Source organism: Histoplasma capsulatum (genome assembly GCF_000150115.1).
Source record: "Histoplasma capsulatum G186AR genomic scaffold supercont2.9, whole genome shotgun sequence".
In the NCBI taxonomy this organism is placed as follows: domain Eukaryota; kingdom Fungi; phylum Ascomycota; class Eurotiomycetes; order Onygenales; family Ajellomycetaceae; genus Histoplasma; species Histoplasma capsulatum.
In genome coordinates this window covers 367,887-383,097 of record NW_025544809.1, presented here as the reverse complement: position 1 = coordinate 383,097, position 15,211 = coordinate 367,887, and the positions used below count along the sequence as shown (strand labels likewise).

Genomic DNA, 15,211 nt, shown 5'->3' with positions numbered 1-15,211 from the left:
ATTACCATTTGGACGCATGTCCATTAGCGTAGTGAACTATCATTAAAGGTCATTCATTGCTCGATGTTCCAATATGCTTCCTCTCTTGTATTTTGCGAATCGTTCGACTCTCCTATCATACACGCGTACGTAGATACAGCTAGAAGCCACCTTCCTCCATCTCCATCTCCGGACATCCATCAATATCTGGGAGTCGAGATCTTTCTCATGTCAGTGCCACAAACTGGATCTCGGGATCTCTCCATCTTTCCAAGGTTCCCCCGATCATTCAAGAACCATGGACCCAGGAAATCCTACCAAAAATCGCGGAAAAGCAAACTAAAAAAGAACGCCAGTAAATGCGCCCACCAGTAGCCAGCAAAAATTATCTATCAACGCAAAGCAAGAGAAGGAAAAAAAAGCCGTATCTCTATATCCCGCCCAAACAAAACGCCCGAAAGAGAGAACGAAAATAAATGAAATATCAATGTCTCCCCTGCATACCCGCCTCTTCCCTCAATCCGACGGCTGCCTCATCCACGCATCAATCGCCGCACTGAACGCCGCGAACCCAGCACACCCCAACATCGCCGCCTGAGGGCCTGCTTTGGCCCCTAATACTCCCCCCGTAATACACCCGGCCGCAATGCCATTCGCCAGGTCATTCTTCGCACGCAACCCTTCAATGCAGCATTCCGTCCCGCTGAACATGGCGCCAACAAGGGCAAAATTCTTTGCGGAGCTGTACGAGCGGCTGCCCATGTCTTTGAAGCCGCGGCGGAGCTGTTCGCGGACGGGGAGCGATGAGAGTTCACGGCCTTGAGGGGTCAAGGGAGTGTCGTAGGACATCTGTTGGGGTTGAGACGGGGATTTGCGCGGTTTGGTTAGTGGGCGGACGGTTCCTTCTTCTCTTTTAGGGGGTGTATATAGGAGAATGGATTGGATAGATATGCGGTCTCTTGTGGTATGGAGTAAGGTCGGTATAGATAGGGGTGGGTATGACGTACACTGCTCATGAATAAACCAAAGGCACCCCCGAGCGCGAAGCCCATTCCGCCCGCCATGACGGATTTGACGGGACAGGATTCCATTGCTGCTTGGATCTATTCATATCATAACCACTCACTCAGTTAGTAGCGTTCCACGTTACATCTGCCGTAGAGCAACCAGCCAACACAAGGGCCAAAGTAAGGTAACCCAGGCGCAAACGGAGGGACACGGTGGTTCGCCACTCACAGTCTTCACCATCGCCGCCTCCTGATCACTCATTCCCGCTGTACTGGCTCCTCCAATTCCCATCCCTGCTGCCACTGATGACGCAGCTGCGGAGGTTCCCCCGCCGAGGCCTGGGAAACTCATCTTGCGTGGCCTATCTGTGTATATGTACCGGGTTCGGACTGAGGTGTCCTCCCACCGTGGCAGGCGTATCGAATATTTTGGTAGCAGCGCGCAGGTAGTATCCTTGGGTAGAGAGTTTCAGGGCACGAGACAGGTGGGTTCCTCGGATTTCTTGCTTTTCCTTCTTGTGTTTTTGTCGCTGTATGTAGCTTCCTCGCGGAATAGCTGGAATGAGGAACGGCTGCGATTGGGGGGTTTATAATAATATAAGTACCAGATGTGTGGAATATGGAGGGATCGCAAAGGGAATATATCTATAGTATATTTCTCTTCTTTTTCCGAACCCAGGCGCAGTTAAGATAGTTATATCCATCGAGCTCCTAAAAAAAAAAAAGTTCAGATGCCAAGCCTTGAAGAATTCCGGGTTGCTCTAGTGGTTAATCACGTGATGTTAACAGTCGAACTGTGATTTGAAGCAAAATATTCAATACAAGCTCGTTGCGGTAGCCAATAACTAATACATTATATATAAGAAAGCGAAAGAATGTAATATCTATATCAGGCAACCTAAAATATAACGGTTTACACCATAATCATGACGATCATCAAGGGGGAAAACTGGCCCCGGGTAGACGCTCTCATGTATTTAGAGACATAGCAAATATTTGTCAAAAGTCATATACCAACATTGCCCAATGTCGAGATTCATACGAACATACATATACATATGACCTGGGCACAAGATAGCCAATGGCGATATACAATTCAAGGAAGAAAGAAAAGGGGGGAGGGCAGGGAGCATGAAGAAAGGAAAGGAGAAGCGCAGCGGATTCTCAAAGGCAGCAGATGAAAATAAATAGTGAAGAGAAAATCCGGATCCGTGGACCGAGGATATATACAGAAAATAATAACAAATAAAGGAAGGTCACATCCCCTAGACCCATGTTTCTGCGCAGCATAGTATGTTTCATGTAAAGGGGATCGTGAATAATCTATAGAAAAAATTTTTTCTAATTTGCTGAAAAGAGGTTAAGGTGGAGAGGAACCTTCGTGCGTATGGTTATTTCATACGCAAGACTGTGCAAAGAACGTCGGGATGTACGTTAGCCACTATGGGCTACATAAACTGAGAGTCAAGGTGACTTTGCGGAGTAACGAGGGCTTCCCGGCCGGAAAATTAAGGAGATTGGCAGGTTGGTCGTTACCAGGGTGACATAGCAAACCGAAACCCAAACAGACAAAGGAGACGCGTTAACCATCAACCATTAAAATTTTTCCGTTCCCCTGGTATTGATATCGCTGTTAGTTTCTGCTGCCAACTTTTGCCGCTCTTCTGGTGGAGTAAGACTCCGCTCCCACTCCGCCATCAGGTGGGATGCTGTTCGCGTAAGTTTGGATGGGTGCAAACTGCTGAGTACTGGCCAGGGGATGCTGTCTGATTTCTTGTTGGTGTGCGTGCTTTGATCGTCTTTAGAGGCCGGAGATGTGGGGTTTGTGAAACTGGTAGGAAGTTAACTTTTGTATAGATTATTTCTTTTTTATTCTCCTCTCTTGTTTTTTGTTTTACGGCAGCGGAGGATGGGGAATGTAAATTAGGCAAGGTTAGGTAGGATCATGGTTTGGTTGACTGACCTTGCACTAGTTCGTGGACTGCTGGAATCAGTAGAAGGAGAACAGTCTCGGTTGGAATGGAACGTTGAGCTACTGGAAGACGGGGTGTGCGAAGCCTTCGGTTTGTTGGGGGTATCCCACATATCCCAATTATCATCTACGTCCTGAAGGCTCGGGTCTTCTGGATCTTGCTCCTGCTGTTTCTGCTGTCTCATTTCGTCGGGGGTGGGGTTTTCGGCGTCTTGGGGGGAGCTTTTTGTCCTCTGGTCAGGAGTATCAATGCCGAATTCACTCCAAAAGGATATCTCTTGAGCTTTTGATGTTGAATCATTACCGGATGCTGAATGCGAATCTGCCATTATGCCCCGCGGGGTTGTGGATCTTCCCGTCCTTGTCGACGCCCCTGATCCAACATCCCGTTTTGACATTCCCCGTTGGCCAGACTGTGCATTGTGTGCTGTTGACCTGGACTCTGTGCCATTGATTCCCTCCTCTCCGACTGTCGCCTGTCTGATATCTTCAATAAACGTCCACAAGCCCTCCCTGAAATCTGAGGCCATCTGTCGACCGGTTCTCATTAGTGCCTCTGCAGTAACATCTTGAGCAATTGGTGGCAAAGTGCGGCGCCACTGGGCTTTTTGTTCCGCTGTGGTAGGGATAGAGTTACCACCATTTGTTGGTCTTATAATATCGCAGCGGTCGACGGAGGGTAATGTTGCAGATCTCGGATAGCTCGATGGCCGTGAACTAGCAGCTTTGTCTTGCCCATCTATGTTTTTTGGTTGGGGAAACGACGGTTTGAATTCGGAATTGCTCGTGCTGGGAGAGAGTAAGGAAAGAGTCCTAGTGTGTTTGGAGCTTTGGAAAACTGTCCGGCCTTTCACTGATACCATAGTAAGCTGGGAGTCTCCAGGGGATGAAGACTGTGAGTTTCTCCAGCTCTGTCGCTTGAGCTCATGGCTCATTCTCGCATGATTCTGGTTCGTTACCACTGTCGTAGCCTTGTCGGTCTGGGGAGAATTTGAAACATCAAGAGAATTCGAGTCGGCAAGTTTCAGGGGTTTTAAGGGCTCCACGTGGTGGTATATGTCGATTCGTTTTCTGTCTTTCTCCACCAGAGCCCATTGGCGTTTGAGTGTCACCAGCTCTGCCTCCGCCTTTTGTAGTTCTTCTTTTAGTTCAAGCACTTTTCGCTCCTGGGCTGCCAAAGTGGTAAGAAAGCCATAATCATCGTTGTTTGTCTCCGAGAACAGCGTTGGAGTTGACGTAGATGAGTCGTTAGGGGAGGCAATAACGTGGGAAGGCTGGGTCGCCGAGCACATGGAACTCGAGGCAGGGGATAATTGATCGGGTTGTGTTTGGGAGTGCCCAATGGACTGTGAAACGGTAATTGGGAAATTTAAAGTCAGGCGCTTTGAGTGACGAGCAGCGACATTAGGACGTACAGGGAGAGATGCCCTTTTTTCCAGTCGGGTGTTTTCTCCGGATTCGTCATTGGGAGCGTGGTATGGTAAGTCGGGAGCCGTGGTAGTCGAGGCCTCGTCCATGGCCGTTTCCCGGTTTCTTAAAATCGAGGATGTAGATGTAGAGGTAAGAGTAGTAAACAAAGAATGACATTACCTCAAGCCAAACACCTCACACATAGAACAATTACAGAGACAAACAATCAAAACAAAAAAACGAACGAAAACAAATATCAGCTCGCTGTGATAATAATATTGAAAAGGAGATTTGAATGTTGTTCAGGAGTTCAGGAGACAAAGGTGACGAATGAGGAAGAGCCGCTAAGTCCCGTGACACGGGCCGGTTCCATCGTTTCAGGACTAGCGGCTTGGGCCTCGGCAGCGGTGAAACATGGAGTGTATTTAAAGAAGGAGCTTTGGCCAGAAGTTTAACTTACTTGCGGTGCCCAACCACCATCAATTGCATCACAATGAACTATTGCATCATGGCATGGTGCAAGATTAGGACCACACCGAGCTGTTTTTCCAGCCCCGGATTGCACCACGATGTGCCTTTCCGGCACCACATTCAACTGTCTGCCTGCATCAAGATTTCAACAGTGGAAGATGTTGTCATTCCCCTACATGCTACCTTAATCTGGCTCTCGATTCACCGAAGCGATCCGTACGGCTGGCGAGGCAGTTCCATTCCACATAACCTCCCGCGAACTCTCTTACCATCTCCTCGTTGAGCTTGAGGCATGAAGGGAAATATCGCCGATTCACTCATAAAAATGGCCATGGATGTTGCCGCTCCTGCTGCGCTTAGCAAAAACACAGGAGCTCCAAAATGGCCCGCCTATACTAATGCTGTCGAATTAGAACGTATTTCGTTTGTTGCCATCTGGTGCTTTGGCTATGATTGTAGCTTGAAGGGCCCACGGGCAGGAATCCTCCTTTTGTTTTCTTACTTTTTTTTTCAAATCTAGTAATCTAGAGTCTAGCTAACTAACTAATTGACACGTTTGTCATCCCATGCGCAACCATATTACCCAGTTGAAATCTCCGTAGTCGAAGAATTTCCATTATCGCTTTGATACAAGCAAACGCTCCGAAGTGGAAACAGTCAACGAATCCTCGAGTTCGACTTGGTGAACGCATTATTGATATATCGGATGTGTCATCTTAAGCTCTTTCGTACTTCAGTCCATACGCGCCACCAAGGGCCATCTATCCATATGGCCTTTCCGCTGATAGAACCTTTTCAACTGAGAAAAATCGCATAGAGTTTGCTCTCTGGTTTTCTTCTCTTCGCTTTATCTGGGCCGTACTCACCATATTTCTATTCAGCAGACTGATCATCTGATTTATATACAATAAAGAGCATCCTAGGCCATTATCTATGTACCCGCCCGCATGGCTATTATATTTACCTAAAAAAAAAAAAAAAAAAAAAAAAAAATCAACTCATCACATCTCCACTTCCAGTATTCCCCTGTGGATCCCTAATCATAATATACATAACCGCATACCCATCTCCATCACCTTCCGCATCAATCCCATAGTCGGCCAGCTTTATTCGGAATGTGTCCACTAGCTTCCATCCCAATCGCTCATACAGAGGCAGTGCCACCGGCGAGGCTTCAACGAAGATTCTTGCGTTCTCAGCCTCCGCTCTCTCGATACCCCACTTTAGCAGTCGAGAAGCGTGGCCCTGCCGCTCACATGTGGGCCTTGTAGCGAGAAGCTCAAGAACTGGTATAGCGGATTGGAGGACTTGTGTTAGCATATACCTCGAACTCTGCATCTATATATACACACAAATATAGAGATATATTACGATGTTCAATGGATACTACATACCATAATCCTTAGTCTCATCTAAATATTTCTGCCTTGCCGCTTGCATCTGTTTTCGAAACTCATTGAATAACTCGGGATGGTTTCCTGATGGCGGATTGTCCATGAGATATTGCTTCCGCTTCTTATACTCCGGTTCCTCCTGCATGCCATCAACTCCCTTCGGCATAGGACGTGGAATTGCAAACCTCGCCCATGCGGCGACTGTCCGATTGTTGCCCGTAGCATTGCGATTATGATCGCTCTTGTTGTCGCTCTTCTCCGGGCTTCCCGCACTGGTGTTGGTGGAGTCACCGTTTACGACAGTGCCCTCGGTCACAGAAACTGAAATGATGGTGTATTGGTTCGGGGATTGTAGATCTTGCACCTCGCGATCTATATACCATTTCTCGACCACGGATTTCCCTTTGCCTTCCCATAAAAGACAGTAGCGAGAGACCGTGCTGTTTTCGAAAGCTTCGGTTTTGATCCTGCCGATTATTGGTGCGTCATCTGGAGACGTCAGGAGCTCAACTTTATACGACGCCATATTTTTTTTGTCCTTTCTTGTCCTTTCTTTTCTTAATCATGTAGTTTTGTGTGAATCGTATGCCTAGTTCGATGTCAATAGTCACTCCAAATCTAGAAAATGCGGGGGGATTTATTCGCATTTTCTATTGGGCTCATTGGTCAGCTTCGGTCTCCAACAACCGAGCTGAAACACCATGCCGCGGGCCTTGGAGCCAAGATTATCCCCACTGTTTCCCGATATGGCTGTACTGCCGAAGGTTTGGATTGGTTCGTCCCCTTGACTACCAGCATGGCGCTGGTGGTGATCGAGCTCTTTTGCCCCGGTGGCCTAACATGTAAGTATTATCAATCCTCTAGAATAAGGTGTTGATGAATGTAGTTACCGTCGTTACTCCCCGACACGAAGCATGTTGCCAGAATCTTCATTCCTGTTGGTTGGTGTCAATGTCACGGTCGTAACGGAGTCGTGGGTATAAATTCAGCCCAAGTGCAGTTCCAACTTTCCATCTTTGGAGCACATCCGGGGTTCCGAATCCACGATACAAACATTTACTCCAACGGCAACAAACTTCAGAGAGACTTTTCTATTTTCAACTGGAGCAGTTGTCTTCCGACATCTCTCACCTCTCAAACCCAGCTTCTGTGGGCCGCTGTAATTTAAATTCTCCGTCGAGATGATGGCGTGGGGACACTAATCGTGCTGCAAAGTTGCCAGTTCAGTATTGATTCAGGGTTCGCGACCCTGCAGGCCCTGACTCGGACCTTGCAGGGGATGCTCCACTAGCCCAACTGGAGACGGAGGAAGTAGAGAAACACTCCAGGTTGACTTCCACGGAGTCAGCAAATGGAGCACTAACGTACGGTAGCTTAGTCCTTACAGGTGGCGATCCCCGTGCACCTGGTCCCTCTCGTGGTGGAGGAATTTGGAGGAGGAGAGGTGGTAGAGTATTGAGCGTTCAAAATTAAACTCCGACAATTTTCGATAAATGGAGGCTGGCGATCATATTTTTTCTCTTTATTTTCTCGTTTCTCTCCATCCAATGATATTAGTTCTCGTGTGAATTATTGATTAATGGTTTTCTTGATTTATGGTTTACGCCCGTCTCGTCTGGTGTTTGTTTACCAGGTTCTTCTACACAGCGCTCAACCACGCTATCCACCATTTTGGTTTACTCGTTTAAATGTATGTATGTACTATGTAGAAGCCGCCATTTTCAGGACAGTTTCTGCGGATGGAAATTTACCTTCAAAATTTTGCCAGCTGGGAAGAGATTTGCACTGCTGCCCAAACGTGAAACACCAGATAACTCTACAGGTCCCTCCACCGTCTGTTGACTACAATGCGTTGGTCCTCAGGAATAAATCTACTTATTAAACCTGTGTTCCCTCATTGCTCAATGTGGACATTACTGAGGTCCAAGACCTAGAATGCTCAACTGCCTGCGGTTGCATTTGCCTCTACTAGAGTTTGTCATATTTATTTACTCGGAAAATTCTCCACTGACTGCACGCTCCGCCTGCTGGTCGCGGGAATCAAATTAATGGATACTTGGATGTGGGCCCTGAAAAAGCAAATGTTAGCCCAGCAGCGCCCCATCGAAGATAATAGAGGGCTCGTAGCCCTCAATCAAGTAAACATATATCGGGTTGTCTTCCATGACCTTTGTGTGTTTCGGCGGCAGAGGTCGAGATGGTACACCATAAGCGGACACGGCCGCAGGTCTATTGCCTTTGTTTATGGGCTTGAATCGCCTGTCTAGCCATCGGTTCCCATCCTTGATCAAACCAAACTTCTCCCTTGTCATGTCTCCCCCCACAAATAATCTCAATCGTGCTATTTCCCACGAGTCGTATGTGGCACATTTATCAGTGATTGTTGTGGCCCAGTAGTAGTATTTGCCAGCCGTTCAAGATATCACCCGGTTGCCGGCTGGAGCTAGGTGAAGGCTATGTTGGCGTGGCCTCGGATGTATGCCGTAAAGAGGTATCCTATGCCTCATGCAGGGTCGGATTGGTTCCGAAAGTAAGCCACGGACAACATGGTTGTTAAGATGTTGAAGGTGCACCTTAAAGTAGCAGGCTCTGCTGCTTGTGTAAGCTCGTGCCGTTGGTTGACCACGTAATTGTCCGAAATTTGGAAGACTTAACGGTCTTCGTTAAGTCAGCCTATCATTGCTTTCCATTCTTTCGCCTGCATGTCAGAGGTAGGTTGAGTAAGGTTTGGGAAGGATAAAAATGAGCCAGCGCATGGTACGAACCTGAAGGAGCATAAAGAAAACCACGGGCTCTGCGTCTCCAAGAGGATACTGTCGGAGATAATATCTCGTAGTATCTCGTAATATCTCGTATATCGGAGATTTTATATTATCTGCTCTTGATTCTTGAAACCTGAGCACTGTCTCGCTTTATAATCGAGCATTCCTTTCCTTATAAATACTGCATTTTATCATGTAATTATCAGACTTATCAGAGTCAATTAAACATTCTTTTGATATTCAGGATTTGGGTCAATATTTGGACATCCCATCGTTCCGACAGATTACTATCTTCCGAGTGGGTGCTGGGGCTAAATCTTAGTGATAACTTAATTAGTTTCTTGTAGCTAAGGCATATATTTAATATGGGAAAATTCGAACAGATGAAGCAAAGGAGAATTTTTTTTTATATACTTTCTAATATTTCAGCGTCATTTTATCTGCTTCTGGAGGAGCTACCTACTTACAAGGTCATTCGTCGATCAACTCATCTAGCTCGTTGACGAGAAAGCATCAGTTTAAGTTCGCCTGGTGTATTTGGCGCCGCTTAACTTTATTCTAACGACATCGATCACCCCAGACGTGTTCTCAGCGGTTTATCCCAGGCCACTATTGGCGACCCAGTTCTCATCCAGTGTGAACCAGCTAATTGTTGCACAGCTTAAATAGCCATTGATTTCAGAGGACCATGTCTCCGACTTGATGGTCTCACCAAAATGTGCTAGTTACTAATATATTGCCACTCACAGGTTTGAATCGGATCCCAAAGGAGAAAACCTTGTCATTGATACCCATGCTGTTCAGGGCAGAACGGGGATTGGTTTGAAGATTCAATGATGCTGGGGCAAATGCAGCTACAAAAAATGGACAAGGAGCTGCATCGCGAAAACTCCTTGCTGCTTGAACTAACTTATGTCTCGCAGGGATGCTTCCTCAAGCACACCACCGTTCAACCCAGAAATCTATCCAAGCTCCTTAAGGATGCAGACGTTTTTGTCTCTACATGCCATTAAGCACCCAGATGGGGATGCTTGGGCATGTTTGCTCTGTCCTGGACTTGAATCCAGCAATATTCGTTGGCTGTGTGAGGATGGGAGTGTTCAATTCCCTGGAGTTCTTAATGCGCTATCTGTCGGGCATCCCTTTGAACAAAGAACAATATTGCTTTTTCCCTCGTGACACACCCTTTTCTTATTCAACAAAGGAGTTGTCTGCGATTAGCAAGTCCCGCCATCTCCCAAATATACTCTTTTGTCCCCGCATACTGCTCGAATACTGTCTGTGTCGCGTGAAGAGAGCGCAGTGTCTGAGGAGAATCCAAGATCCATTTCCTGGTTTCTACACTACATAGCAGATCTTAGCCACCACAAATATTGCAATGGATACTCTGTTTTCATTGGCTTCTCAAGACGGGGTAAACGGCCTGTTGGCAGTTTTCGCCGTGGTATTGATCCTCACTTTTTGCTATGTGAGCATCCATACACCAAACACGTCTGAAGAACTGAGCAACAGCCAATGAAGAATGAATATCGTCTAATCCATATACTGCATATTATCAGTGCTCTATTGTCGGCGTCTATCGACTTACACTCCATCCCCTCGCCAAATACCCGGGTCCGTTCTCGTGTAAACTATCCGACTGGGCCACTTTGTTCAACGCATCCAGTGGCGACCGACACTTGCGGGAATGGAAAGCTCATCAAAAATATGGTGAACTAAATTTCTACTATTTGACATCATTTTGTCCCCCGCACCTAGGTGCTCTGTTTTAAACCGGCTAACCGAGAAGTAGGTCCTATCGTCCGGACTGGTCCGAACACTGTCTCTATAAACTCAGTCGCTGGTTTCAAAGCCATACATGGGTCACGCCTCTCCAATGTTCGCAAATCCGACTGGTATCTAACTGTCGAAGGGGCAGTCGGCACTCCTATGACCCAAACTATACTTGACCGCCAAACACACGCTTTTCATCGCCGCGTCTTAGACGTTGCCCTCTCAGAGACTGCTCTGAAATCAGTCGAGCATATGATTATTGAAAATGTTCAGTCATGGTGTGCACATCTCGCGGAAGGCATTTCGAAACCAGGCGACTGGTCTTCCCCCAAGAATATGGCTGACTGGGCCACATATTTGAGCTATGATATTATGGGTGACCTCACGTTTGGTAAGAAGTTTCACTGCATGGACAGTGATGAGCATCGATTTGTTCCTCTACTTATGCTGAATGCAACAAAAATGGTTTATTTCGTACGTATTTATCTCTCCTGCCTGCTCATGTTGCAGTCCTACTTTTCTTGCTCGGGATGAATTTCCCATCACCTAATACGCACTTCTTCCCAGATTGGCCTGTCGCCTTTGGCGCCACTTTTGAGGCCTTTTCTCGGCTCTCCTATAATGAATGTAGTTGGCGGTCAAATGGCTCGGGACCACTTGAAATACAAACGCTACTCCGCTTCCCAAATGAAACAGCGTATTGAAGCCGAAACAGACGATTCTAAACCAACTAGAAAGGATCTGGCCCATTATCTACTAAATGCCAGGGATTCCCAGACAGGAAAGGGGCTCACAACCGAAGAACTTTATTCTGAAAGCTCTCTACTCATTGCGGCAGGTTCAGATACTACCTCCATTGCCATTTCTGCCATCATGTTCCACCTCTCCCACCACCCAGAAATTCTTGGCAAATTGACATCCATCATTCGTTCCACATTTTCTTCCCTGGATGAAATCCAAGCCAAGGCACTCAACAACCTACCTTATCTCCGCGCATGCCTCGATGAGGGTATGCGACTCTCTCCTGTTGTCCCTTCTCATCTACCCCGGCAAGTTCTCGCGGGAGGTCTCACCATTGAAAAGCACCACTTCCCTGCTGGGACTGTCGTAAATACCCCTCCTTACACCATCAACCATAACGAAGAATACTATCCAGATCCATTCTCATACCGACCGGAGCGCTGGATTGTCGACCCATACGCCTTAGACGGTGACATAGGATCCGAGAGTCAGGTCGCTATCGCTCGATCAGCCTTCACCACGTTCGGTCTCGGGCCACGTGGCTGTGCGGGAAAACGTCTTGCGTATCTCGAACTCGGCCATGCTTTTACGCGTTTACTATTTTCTTATGACATGCGCGTTTCCCCGGTGAATGAGACTTTGGGTGCGGGCAACCCTAACCACGAACATGAAGGGAGGCGGCGGCCTGATGAGTATCAGTTTGAAGACTATTTCCTGGTGATGAGGGATGGGCCTTTGTTGGAGTTTAGGCCTAGGTGTGAATAGGTGAAGGACGGCCAAGGGCTCTGCAAATTCAACTGGTTATTTACTTTCTATTGGTTCCCACTTTCTATCGAAAGCATGTGGGACTATATTCTTGTTTGTCCCCCCCTGAACAAAGAGGGACGAAAAACATGGGAAACTTTCGGTCACTCGAATATTTTTTTATAAACACGATCGCTGCAGGAAGTCTTGTTTGCAGCTATTCACGTATTTCATTCTCTTCGGCTACATCCAGTCATTTTCTAATTTACGTTCATTTCCTCTCCAATTTACATCCAAATTGTGCCGGAATTTTCCTTGTTGTTGTTCAAATTTGATTCTACATGCATGCTACCTGTGAATGCCCCAGATCTTGCCCCCTACATAGCCGCAAGCTGCACGCATCCAACATACGGTATAACCCTCTAACTTTGGGAGGAAAGTACCTCTGGTATGCAATGAATATCATGAAGAAGTACTTGGGCTTTTACGAAACTACCCGTGAACGAATCCATCTCGAATAGGGTTCTATAGGACAGTTCTTTGTTCATTGGCACAAAGCCCCCCACAATCTCTTAAAGATCGATGAAGATAATGAAATAGCTTCGTAAACAAACATGATGCTTTGAGTGGATCAGTTTCAAAGGCATTGTGATGCCGCGGAAGTGGACGCTCCGCATATCCTTCCCCAAAGATACTTCAGAGGGTCAATTCAATGACCAAAAGTATGGTACGTTCCTATCCCGATCTTAGCCACCTGCCAATATCCGTGGGTCACATAAATCGATGAATTAAATAGTAGGAACATTCCACCCATGTGCTACAGATTCCATCACGTATTTTATGCATCCACCATCAACATATAAAAGTGGCTGAAGATCCTCTCGTTTCCCTTCTTTTTTATACTAGAAATTGCCCTCCGCGAACTCCTGCCGCAATTTCCCTGGTCTTGACATATCCCTAAACAAGCCTGCTAGAATCGGAAATGTCATCACCCACGACATCCATAACCATGGCATCACGCATCGCAGCCGCGGCAAACTATACCGCAGAACTGAGAATACCTGAACACAAGACGATCATCTCGCAACAAACCCACCAAAGCCCGTCCCAGGGCGCCGAGTACAAATTCATCCGCAGGAAACTCGATCAGTGGTTTCCCAAGACTCAAAACTATTTCCACGAATATGACGTGTCCTGCTTCGTCGATGGCCAGCCGACAGGTAATCCCCAACGCACAATCATTACCCGCCTCAATTGCAGCGTTGTCCTACGAACAGAGTGCATAAAAGAATCGGAAAATCTCGAAGCTGCGTTCGAAAACGCGTCGAACATCCTCTTGCAGAGAGCGACTGGGTCTGGGGAGAGGCAATTTCTAGCGACGGTTGTTGGTAGTTGGATTAAGTTTTTCCAAGACCGCAATGGGAATCTCACTGGACTTGACGGTGAGACCGAAGTCGAATCTGTTCCGGCGATTGATTTCAGCACGGACACAGGGGCCGTAGAAGCGCAGACGGCAGTGACGAAGATCAAGGAAAATTTTATGAAAAGGGCGGGATGATCTTGACAACAAAGAGTGCTATCAATCCTAAGTTCGAAGATTGATCTAGTTGGAGGTGCTTTATCTGAATAGACTTGAAGAAAATTTTCGGTGTTCTTTTGTTCTCTCATTCTGTATCTCTCTTATCCTTTGCTCTCTTTCTTTCTTTCCTTTGTAGTTGGATTGTTAGTGATACGTGAAAAGTACCTGCTGAAAGAGAAAATGCATCCTCCTACACAGCACCTACCACGGTCCACATGAAGTAACTTTTCGTAAATCCATTTAGCCAACTAACTCCAGCAAGGAAGAAGTGGAGCTCTAGACTTAATGTGCTGCGTGTTGGAAAGCTATCGTTTCCCCCATTCCGAAGCAACTCTTGCTGCAGGGGCATAAAGAGAAAATGTTCGCTGATTCTGCAGTAGTATTTCCCCGAGCCTCTGACCGGAGGGTGTCTGTCACGTCCAATTCGTTTTTACATCAAACGAATTCTCGTCGAATTGAATCACAAAAGCATCGTTTCTGGGAGGATGCCTTCCAAAGGGGCCAGAAACCCCATGTTGAGAAACATGCTGCTAGAGAATCAAAGAACGAATCAAGCACACACCTGACACATACAGCATCACAAAAAAATTAAATAAAATATAAAATATATGTATATAAATCATCTCTTGCATATTACCTTTGATAACTGCCGTTTTTTTTTACAGCAAACGTTGTGATGCAACAAAGTTCCGCAAAGCTTCCCGCGCTTCATAAATACATGGCAATCCCCGATAGGGATGTAGGGGATGTAGGGGGATGTTCCACTTTCCTGCGCACGGGCAACATCTCTTGTACAGCTTCCCTCATTTTTGTGGTAGGGTGGCAGTTTTGGGTGCCTGTGAGCCGATGGAAATTTTTGTCATTTGTTGGTGCGTCCGGTTGGACGAATTTGCGCTGATGCTGCTTCTGCTAGAACCTGACGATTTCCACCCGCCGCTCTCAGGGAACTTAGCAAATGACCCGATTGTGATGAATACCAGTGGTTAGTTGCATGACAGCCGGGCACATGCAGTCATTATCAGCAACACATCATCACGGAAGCACGCACTGTATCAAAAAAAAAAAAAAAAAAAAACCGACTCCTCAGGTCCACCCATCGTTCGAGAGAGCCAATGGAATACTTGTTCGAACCACCCAAAACACGAAAACCTGGATATCGCGATACGGTCTGTGTTTATCGAGTCAACTGAACTACCCAGTGTCGCCCTTGCTGAGCGTGAAAGCTGCTCCGGAGTATACTACTGACGGGAGCGGCCAGCACCGGAGAAGAATGATGAGCTGCCCAGAGAGCGTTCATTCCTGCCCAGGTACATTTTCTATACATTCACCCCGAATTGCATCAGCAAAGGGATTTGGCATTACTTGGAAAAGACGCCATT

At 46.8% G+C, this 15,211-nt stretch overlaps 4 protein-coding genes across 4 annotated transcripts; 2 read left to right on the top strand and 2 right to left on the bottom strand.

The window, feature by feature from the left end:
- Positions 1-61: 61 nt before the first annotated feature.
- On the bottom strand, positions 62-1,656 carry HCBG_06353 (mitochondrial import inner membrane translocase subunit tim22; the record flags this gene model as incomplete). Its single annotated transcript, XM_045433402.1, has 3 exons — positions 62-828; positions 987-1,082; positions 1,216-1,656. 3 exons carry the CDS (start codon positions 1,336-1,338, stop codon positions 496-498), a joined length of 552 nt encoding a protein of 183 aa, XP_045285715.1.
- Positions 1,657-2,582: 926 nt separating this feature from the next.
- On the bottom strand, positions 2,583-6,759 carry HCBG_06352 (uncharacterized protein; the record flags this gene model as incomplete). Its single annotated transcript, XM_045433401.1, has 7 exons — positions 2,583-2,601; positions 2,950-4,466; positions 4,829-4,971; positions 5,109-5,229; positions 5,706-5,790; positions 5,903-6,146; positions 6,234-6,759. 7 exons carry the CDS (start codon positions 6,757-6,759, stop codon positions 2,583-2,585), a joined length of 2,655 nt encoding a protein of 884 aa, XP_045285714.1.
- A 3,614-nt stretch (positions 6,760-10,373) lies between these two features.
- On the top strand, positions 10,374-12,274 carry HCBG_06351 (benzoate 4-monooxygenase cytochrome P450; the record flags this gene model as incomplete). The annotated part of the gene is made up of 4 exons (XM_045433400.1): positions 10,374-10,463; positions 10,555-10,705; positions 10,788-11,242; positions 11,336-12,274. 4 exons carry the CDS (start codon positions 10,374-10,376, stop codon positions 12,272-12,274), a joined length of 1,635 nt encoding a protein of 544 aa, XP_045285713.1.
- A 988-nt stretch (positions 12,275-13,262) lies between these two features.
- On the top strand, positions 13,263-13,811 carry HCBG_06350 (uncharacterized protein; the record flags this gene model as incomplete). Its single annotated transcript, XM_045433399.1, has 1 exon — positions 13,263-13,811. One exon carries the CDS (start codon positions 13,263-13,265, stop codon positions 13,809-13,811), a length of 549 nt encoding a protein of 182 aa, XP_045285712.1.
- Positions 13,812-15,211: the final 1,400 nt, after the last annotated feature.